This window comes from Cucurbita maxima, unplaced genomic scaffold (genome assembly GCF_002738345.1).
Source record: "Cucurbita maxima cultivar Rimu unplaced genomic scaffold, Cmax_1.0 Cma_Scf00027, whole genome shotgun sequence".
Taxonomy (NCBI): Eukaryota; Viridiplantae; Streptophyta; class Magnoliopsida; order Cucurbitales; family Cucurbitaceae; genus Cucurbita; species Cucurbita maxima.
This window is the reverse complement of record NW_019272043.1, coordinates 3,543,443-3,553,341: the sequence shown is the minus strand read 5'-3', so window position 1 is coordinate 3,553,341 and position 9,899 is coordinate 3,543,443. Positions and strand designations below refer to the sequence as shown.

General features: G+C 34.4%; 1 protein-coding gene and 1 long non-coding RNA gene across 3 annotated transcripts; both read right to left on the bottom strand.

Moving 5' to 3' along the window:
- On the bottom strand, positions 1-605 carry LOC111499607. The gene is made up of 3 exons (XR_002720977.1): positions 518-605; positions 158-203; positions 1-60 (listed from the first exon to the last, which is right to left on the bottom strand). It is a non-coding gene; the product is annotated as an uncharacterized LOC111499607 (long non-coding RNA).
- Positions 606-5,765: 5,160 nt separating this feature from the next.
- LOC111500004 (protein XAP5 CIRCADIAN TIMEKEEPER-like) lies at positions 5,766-9,198 on the bottom strand. Of its 2 annotated transcripts, none has more exons than XM_023151774.1 (12): positions 8,910-9,198; positions 8,725-8,790; positions 8,563-8,627; positions 8,208-8,311; positions 7,936-8,014; positions 7,765-7,841; positions 7,609-7,670; positions 7,388-7,519; positions 7,249-7,302; positions 6,984-7,049; positions 6,155-6,229; positions 5,766-6,052 (listed from the first exon to the last, which is right to left on the bottom strand). In XM_023151774.1, exons 1-12 carry the CDS (start codon positions 9,078-9,080, stop codon positions 6,002-6,004), a joined length of 1,002 nt encoding a protein of 333 aa, XP_023007542.1. In that variant the 5' UTR covers positions 9,081-9,198; the 3' UTR covers positions 5,766-6,001. The 2 variants fall into 2 exon arrangements, with proteins under 2 accessions (XP_023007542.1, XP_023007541.1); XM_023151773.1 differs by having other exon boundaries at positions 8,202-8,311; positions 8,910-9,197.
- Positions 9,199-9,899: the final 701 nt, after the last annotated feature.

Sequence of the window (9,899 nt, the reverse complement as noted above, 5' to 3'; positions counted from 1 at the left end):
GAGTCTAACAAAACCACAGAGCAGCTTCTAGTTCCATTCATGAACTCAAAAGGCACATCCCTGCTGCAGTGACAGTGATATTGATTAGACTAAGCAAGATCAAAATCTGAAAAGCACAAGACTTTTGAAGAGGAATAGAAGAGCATAAAGAAGTAACCAAAATGGTCAGAGCCTATCCACTTTGACCTCGTTTGATCTCATGCCTAACATGTAGGATAAGGGGAAAAAAAATCATGTATATATAGAACATGATTAAAGCTTAGCAAGGTATTGTCTGAATAAACATAAATCAGAAAAGAAAAAGAGCAATGATGAAGGAAATGGATGAGCAAAATCAGTGCAGAGGGATTCAGATTTAGGTTATGGACATAGATTCAGTGATTTCACGTGTTGTTAAACATGAAATGAACAATGGAAAAACAAGGTAAATCCCTGATGACCAGATATCTTTTTGATGCTCCATTTCCATATTTCTTAGACTTGGACCATTGAATTGGGGAGAGAGAATGTTGTTAACCTCTGGCATCCCAACTCCGTCTTTACCATGTAGTGATGCTTTTAAGCTTTCCTCCTAGATCTCGTCCTTTCTGATCTCAGGGCTCAGCATACCAAAGAACTTTTCAACACATCTACCATATCGAAAAGAAATACACCGAAAATATTTCTATCTTTTACAGAACAAGCCAAATCTACAATTAACGTGAGGCTAAAAAAATTGATTGGGAACAGAAATTCAAGCAAGAACAAGACTATTTCAAGGATGAAATCTAAAACTTTAAGCCCAATAACTAAAAGGTATCGTGTATCATGAGTAATAATTCCAGTGTTTTAGGAGTATGCCAATAATTTAAAGCAACATTTGTTTGATTGTAAGATTTGCTTCCATCCAGTTTGACCAGTTTGAGTTCTTCAGGATCTCCAAGTTTGAACCGACCTTCTCCCCTTCTCTTCCCGAAGGAACAGTTAACTCAAATTCTCAACATACTAGATACCTGCTATAACACTTCCTTTATCTTTCAGTAATCAGAACACACAGAAATTTTTCATCTGCTCAAACAAACAAACCACTAAATTAATGAATCTCTTTTACTTCTCTCCAATTCCAGTCTCCCCTTTTCTCCCATAGGCGTTTGTCAATTTCGGCACTACAGTCACATTCTTCCTTTTCTTTTAAAAGTACAACTACCACCTGCCACAAATCATTAATCTTAAAGGCTTAAAAGTTGCCCCACAACATAGTTCAACATTAAGATTGGAATATTATCTTACCAATCACTCTCAACCAACATGTCTCTCTCCACTTGAACCCCACTCATTAAGAGGGAAATTTGTAACTTTCTATAGAAAAATAATTCTACTCAATGTCGTATCTTAAGGCAATATGATGATACAAATACTAAGGTAGTGGGAACAGGAATAAAGCAGATCGATCCCCTATTAGCAAAGAATTTTTATTCCAACTAATCTGATAGCAGAGAATATAACGTCTGAATAAGGATTTACATTAATGCAGTACCTAAAAGTCAGCACTAAATAAGCAATAGCAATCAAAAGATGTGTTTCGAAGCAAACAAACGTACAATGCAACTGATGAAAGTGTTGTATTAACAACAAGAATTTACAGAACTAAAGACAAGTTCACAACAAGCAATAATAACAGCGATACATATACATCAGTACAAACTAGAAGGTAGAGGAAAAAGAGGCTGGTCATAAAGAACGGGAAGCAGAAAGTAGTTGAACTCAGAAATTGAATCTCACATATACAATATATTAGGTTTCCTCATCGGAACATCACAACATAATAACCTAAGATCCAATACTTGAAGAAAGGGTAACCGTTCCTGAAATTGCCGAGTCGTAAAAATTTTCTAAAGGTATGAGGCAGACAATTTCATCAGAAACTAGTAACTTAAAAATACTAAAATCACGAACAAGAGATGAACCTGAGGTTGATCGAGCTTGAGGAACGTGGAAATTAAGATCGGAATTTCGCCGCGGGAAGAAACGAAGAAGAATGCCGCGGAACTTGCAGAGATGAATATGCACATTCATTTACTCTCGGCAGTGAATTTGTCCTAACGTAAAAAATTATTAATAATAAAGTTAAAAAAAAAAAAAAAAAAAAAACTAAATTGTTATTTTTTAAAAAATTCACACAATTTTAGTCGTATTATTTTTTTTTAATTTCAATATGGTAAATTTTTCATATTTAATAAGACATCAAACATAAACTAAATTAGGATAGCGCACAATTGAACTTAAATAGTAATTAAATTTTTTTATTATATTTTACGACATCATTGGTTGATTCTGTTAGACGAACATGACTCTCCACGATGATATGATATTGTCCACTTTGAGCCTAAGTTCTCATGGCTTTGGGCTTCCCCAAAAGACCTCGTACCAATGAAGAGTATATTCTTATATTATAAACCCATGATCATTTCCTAAATTAACAAAGTACGTCGAGGCTCCTCATGACTATTCCCTAAATTAACCAATGTGGGACACTTGCATTTAACACCTCCCTTCAACAAAGTACGTCGAGGCTCGACTCCTTTGGAGTCTTAGTCATTTTTTACTGCCTTCGTACCTTCGAGGAGGCTTGACTCCTTTTTTCTTTTTGGAGTCCTTTGTTCGATATTCGAGGATTTGTCAATCTATTGGCACGACTAAGTTTAGGGCATGACTCTGATACCATGTTACACGAACACGACTTTCCACAATCGTATGATATTGTCCACTTTGAGCATAAGCTCTCATGGGTTTGCTTTCGGCTTCCTCAAAAGACCTTATACCAATGAAGAGTGTATTTTTAGATTATAAACTCATGATCATTCTCTAAATTAAATGGGACACTTTCATCTAACAGATTCCACGATTTATTTTATAAAAAATTGTCAGGTTTATTTGTATAAGTTGATAATTCAATCTGGTACAACTTCAATATATATCGGTATATATTTTGAAATTTATAGTTTATCTCAAAATATTTTTAAACTTTAAAAAATTTCGATAACTTCAAAATAGTATATTCTTAAACATTTAAAATCTTTATTAACATTCTTAATTTTTAAAATAATTTTAAATTTTTTTAAAAACTTAAGAAACACGAACTTACTTTAAAAAAAAAAATTCAAGAACATCCTTATTATTAGTATTACGTTTAAAAAATACTAATTGATTTTTAAAACTAACATTACAAAGTTTAGAGATAATCTTGAGGTGTTGATAGCAGAGTCTTGTTAAGGTTCCAGCAATGGAATAGAACTTTCGGATTGAATGAGAGAGGTTCCGGATTCAATGAATTTACTCGACGACTGAAGGGTTGAACTAACTATTTTACGGTCTCTCATTGTTGAGCTCTCCTCTTTATTCTTGCTTGAACCCGGTAACTAGGTCTTTCTTTGATTCTTTCTCTGATCCTTTCTTGCTTGAACCCGGTAACTAGGTCTTTTATTCTTTCTCTGATCTGGATCCGGGTAGTACCAGGACCCTTGTGCTCCCTTGATCAGAGAAAGCTGTCTCTCTGTCAGCCAGCCCTATGTATGTGTATGACAACTATAAATGAGCCTTGCGATGAGACACTGACATTTCCGTAAAGTGAACGTGCTCATTGAGCAGCTTCCAAAAGAGAGGGGAAGAACTGCCACAGGGTTCTAATTACATCTTTCTTGTCTTGCTTTTGTCTGCTTGTTTTGAAAGCTTGAAACGACAGACAAGTGGTGACTATGAGACGGCTCGTTCATATATAGATAAATATGTATTTTTTAATTTTTAACATTTTCAAATAAATCAATGGTATTTTAAAATTTTCACTTGTATTTTTTTTAATATAGTTGAACTTTTTAAAAAGTAAAGAGTATTTTCGAAATACTATTAATAGTTTATTTTTTAAATTAACTAAAATTAATATTTTTGAGAATTTTTTAAAAATTTAAATATATTATTGAACTTGATTTTTATTAATTTAGACCTCGTTTTGAAAAAATGTTGAGAGCCCAGGAGAAGCCCAAATCAAACGACATGTCGGCGCAGAGTCTCATGCTTACGTGGGAGTGATTTCGTGATTGTGCGCGCGTGCCTTTTAATCTAAATATTATCGTTGTTATTATTATTATGATAAACTCAGATATTCTTTTTCCAATTATCAATTATTCCTTTTCCCCACTTGCAATAGTTGCAAACAAAACCTAAAATCTTTATTAATTAATTATTTTATTTTATTCGTATTGCGCCGACAAGTCTCACTCATTTATTTATATAATCACTTGCAATTAAATTATTGGTGGTGTTTATGGGTTAGGTTTAATCCGATATTATTTTTAGATTCAACTCAATTATTTTCCCGTATTTTATTTTTTAAATATTTTAAAAAATTATGTATGGCGAATGTTAGACGAACACGACTCTCCACAATGGTATGATATTGTCCACTTTGAGCATAAGCTCTCATGGCTTTGCTTTGGGCTTCCCAAAAGTCCTCATTCCCATGGAGAGTGTATTCTTACATTATAAACCCATAACCATTCCCTAAATTAACCGATGTGGGACTTTTTCCCAAAAGGCCTCATTCCCATAGAGAGTGTATTCTTACATTATAAACCCATGACCATTCCCTAAATTAACCGATGTGGGACTTTCATCATCCAACACCTCCCCTCGAACAAAGCACGCCTCCCCTTAACCGAGGCTCGACTCCTTTGGAGTCTTAGTCATTTTTGACTGCCTTCGTACCTTCGAGGAGGCTTGACCCCTTTTGGAGTCCTTTGTTCGACATTTAAGGATTTGTCAATCTATTGACACGGCTAAGTTTAGGGCATGGCTCTGATACCATGTTAGACGAACACGACTCTCCACAATGGTATGATATTGTCGACTTTGAGCGTAAGCTCTCATGGCTTTGCTTTGGGCTTCCCCAAAAGGCCTCATAGGTTTATAACCTAAGAATACACTCTTCATTGGTATGAGGCCTTTTGGGGAAGCCCAAAGCAAAGCCATGAGAGCTTACGCTCAAAGTCGACAATATCATACCATTGTGGAGAGTCGTGTTCGTCTAACAGTAAACATCTTAGTCTACCATATTATACAGGTCTCTATTTTTTTTTTTTTTCTTTCAATTTTATCTAATTTCCTGCCTCTAGTCCTTCAATAAAAATAACAATTCCAACAGTCTAACAGAAGGTATCTGGTTCGAGTTCATGCAACGCCATATTTTTTTATTTTCATTTTATATATTATTTATCCAAAAAATCTTATATGAACACAAGACTACAATTACTCATATTACTCGTATCGCCGGCCTCTCGTCCTTCCATAGAAATAACAATCTAACACACCAAAGATCTCCGATTCAAATTCGAGCAAAGTCATATATTTTATTTCAACTCTATAAATTATTTATTTAATTCAAAACTACACCTAATCAGAAATTTAATATAAATACAATTACTCGTATTGTTGCCTTGCCTTGCCTCTCGTCCTTCCATAGAAATAACAATTCGAACCGTCTGTCTAACACACCTAAAGGTCTCCAATTTGAATCTGAGCAAAGTCATATCGTTTATTTCAACTCTATAAATTATTTATCTAATTTAAAATTACACCTAATAAAAAATCTAATATAAAGACAATTACTCGTTTTGTTGCCCTGCCTCTCGTTCTTCCATAAAAATAATATTTCGAACAATTTGAAGTTCAACGAGAGGCAAATCGATCTAACGACAACGTAAGCTCATTCCACTCCGAACTAAACAGCTTTCTAATGAGAACAATACGATATCTCAATGCTACAAGCCAAATGCTTAAATAACACAATACACATCGCATTCACAAGAAAAGAAAATGGATACCATGAAAAAAGGGCTTGATATCATCTGTCAGTTAATTTCAAATTCCTTATTTCAAACATACTGAAGCGTGCATAATATAGCAGAGGTAAGAAAAAAACTTGGGATTCAAGGCATAAATCATACTACCCGTGCTATATGCCATAGAATCAATCCCCGTGGATGGTGTACCGCTCCCATTTCTTGGTTGGATCGTATATCTGCAACGAACGGGGAGGGGATTGAAGTTTATGGAATTACCAGACAAGGAGAATCGTCAACACGAACAATGTTACAAGCAGAACAAGAGATAAGAAGCATACCTCCCATCTTGAAGCAGGAAAGATATGCTTATTCTTCTCGTACCAGTGCCTCTCAACAACTTTCCCAGCATGAGACTGTCAGAAAATAAAACAAACACAAATGATGAGTTTAGAAAATGATGGTAATAGTATCATGAAGAACATAACTTGTGAAGAGGCATCTTCCTAGACTGTCAGAAAATAAAACAAACACAAATGATGAGTTTAGAAAATGATGGTAATAGTATCATGAAGAACATAACTTGTGAAGAGGCATCTTCCTAAACTAAGTTAACTGGAGATCCTACATCTGTTGGAGAGGGGAATGAAGCATTCCTTAAAGGGTATGAAATTTTTCCTAGCGGAATAGTTTTAGAACTTTGAGGAAAAGCCCAAAAAGGAACAATTTCTGCTAGCGGTGGGCTTGAGCTGTTATATTAACGCTTCTTACTAAGTTAACTGGGAGATCCCACATCAGTTGGAAAAGGGAACAAAGCATTCCTTATAAGAATGTAGAAATCTCTCCCTAGCGGACTTGTTTTAAAACCTCGAGGGAAAATCTGAAAGGGAAAGCCCAAAAAGAACAATATCTGCTAGAGGTAGGCTTGAGCTGTTACATTAACGCTTTTTTCTAGACTTTGATCATTGCAATGAGCGTTTGATCAAATTTTGCCAAGGAGAGGGGAAATAACGTAAATGGAAGCCGCATATTATCAAATGCTCATAAGATACTATTGAATTTGATAAGACATGTATAAAGCTACTCTCTGCTTCCACCAACTTCACCTAACTTACATTGTCTAGCAATCATAATAAGAAAGCACACATGAAATAAATTTAAAAAATATACCTCATCCTTCTCGATTGTCGCATCAGCAGTTGTCCGAACATCCTCGTGTACATCAAAGTGGAAAAGCTGAGAATCAAAAGAATTGCAAGTACATGACAACAGGTTAGTCATAGCTCATTAAAAATAACAAAATTGTTCTTCAATAAGGTGTATCAATAAACCTGAAATCTAAATCAGAGGGAGTGAACATCCAAAACGTGAATTTTTTTATGCATTAAGCGAACAAGAGCTACAATTTCCAAAAAAATGCATAAAGAAGCCTTACCGGGCCACTTTTTCCTCTAGCCTTGTTCACAATAAGCTCATAGAAGCTATGTTGCTGCACAATAGAACAAAAAACTCAGCACACTCACCGAGAAGCAAAGACCAAAAACAATATCACAACGATTTCGAAGTTCTATTACGTGTGGTATTATAAGATCCTCCTTCACATAGAGCAAATTCTCTACCGAGGTAGTCCTAATCTCCCGAAACTCGGGAGCGAGTTGCTGCTGTACAGCCCTCAGAAACTCTCCAATTCTATCACCTTTTCGTGCCTAAAAGAAAACAAAAAACAAATACAAGGCTCAAATGAGCTCAGGAAGCGACAAGAAAACAGGATTATTTCTAGTTGATCATTAATAACCTGGATGACTCGTCTATGCCCAGTTCCATCCCAATAACTGTAAGTAATTTGAAGTGGCTCGCCTGCGACACAAGGGAAAGATTTAATTACTCCATTCAGTACCATATCACCTATATGCAACCATGAAATCTATACAGGGCTCAAATATAAAATTACTTCGAATTTGCTCCTGCTCCCGAAGCCACTGTTTCTTCAGCCTTTCACGCTCAGCTTGCTCCTCAGCTTCCCGCTCACTGTAATAGAATCCTCAATCCCCCTAAGCTAAAACATTAGTCCCAAAAATATATATAAGATGTAGGGAGAGTATGAGAAAGAAGGATGCCACACCTATCAGGCAAAAAGCTAGTCTCCACTGTAGGATCTTTCCCAAGTTTATCACGCCCGAGCTTCCTTGGCTCCAAATTTTCTATGAAGCACAAGCACAAGTTTGGATTATTAAGTGGTCATGGCTAATAAGTTACAACATCTTGGCACTGACACCAGAAGTCAATTTCCTTCAAACTATTATGTTAAAATGGTATGAGTTTTATATTACATAAGTCTCGTCGTACAAAAATGAAATATATTTCAGATAGAACAAGAAAAATGCTTACTATTACCATCGTCCTCATCGCTTCCATTCTCAAAATCATCAGAGAAAGACAAACGTGAATTCCCCCTTATTTTCCTTTTCCTGCGTTTTTGCAATTGGAGTTCCTCTTCCCTGAAGACAAGGAAATAAAAACGATGAAGGGAACGTTAGAAATCACGACTCTCCAGAATGGTATGATATTGTCCACTATAAGCATAAATTCTTATGGCTTTGCTTTTGGTTTCCTCAAAAGGTCTCGTACCAATGGAGTTCTATTTCTTACTTATAAATCCATTATCAACCCCTTAATTAGTCGACAGGGACTCTGCCACCAACAATCCTCAAAAACTTTTCCAGTAGAAGAAGACAATGAGAAAACTCACTCTCGTTGTAGCTTTTGAAGTTTCTCCTTCTCCTCCTCCTCAAATTTGTTTCGAATGTTCACTTTCTATGGTTAAATCAACAAAAACAAACGGCTTACAATTTATATATGCTTTTATTAACAGTAAAAGGAAAAGTGTTCATATCATATTTTCTTTCTTTACCTTCTCAACATACTCTTCTCTCGTCACCAGACCAACAGTTTCCTTCTTGAATGCTGTCTCAAGAATCTGAAATACGTACAAGAATTAAACAAAATTTCAACACAAGACCTAAATAACTGGTGGCAAAATCCACCGTCGAAATTCGAAAACGATGTAAGCCAGAGAAATTAAAATTTAATATGAACCTCAGAGGTACTGGAGCCGAATTGGAGGAGACCAGGCTGGCCTTTATCGGAGGCAGTTTTGGCCTTGAGCTCCTGGATTTTCCGGCGCTCGGCTTCCCTCTGCTTCTCGAGTCTTCGAATCCTGACGGCGTCTTGGGCAGTGCCGACGTATCCATCTCCCATGCCCGACATCTTCTTCCGATCTTTCTACAGTCGTCGCCGGCGCGCTCTGCGTCACGCGGTCCCGAGTTGCCGCCTTTCGGAATGGATCGAAGATGGAGAAATAAAAGCGTTAATCTGGAATTTTATTGAATTTCGAATCCGTTCGAGTTAAACCATCATATTTAAAATTATGTCAAAAATATTCAAAATTTAATTTTGTAGATAGAAATATCATAAAATTCGTCCAATATTTATGAAATTAAATATATATATATTAATTATAATTGAGAGCTACCATTTTTAAATATTGTAATTAATCTTAATTTGCTAAAATTATTAATAATTTAGGATTCTTTTATCAAACGATTTGTTTAAGATGAGAAATAATAAAATAACAAACTGGTTAACTAATCTATTTTATTTTCAATTTTTTTTAAAAAAATACAATACTTTTTATTATTTCTTGATTATACGTATATTCTCAATTAAAATATTAGATTATTTTATATTTCAAATATTGTATTAAACTTTTATTTTATATATATATAAGCGATTCTTTTTAAATTTATAGTGTTTTTTAAACACTTTTGAAAATAATTTTTTAAAGTTTAAAGATATTTTAAAAATAAAATATTAATAGTTATTATAATAAAAAAATAACTATAAATGTTTATATTTTTTAGTTTAAAAGTATTTTTTAGATATATTTTTTTAAGTTTAAGCATATAATTGAAATTTTAAAAATAAAATACAAAAAATATTTTTACTAATTTAATCTTTAATATTATAAATCATTATTACAAACCAAAAAAAAAAAAAAAAAAAAAAAAAAAAAAAAAAAAAAAAATT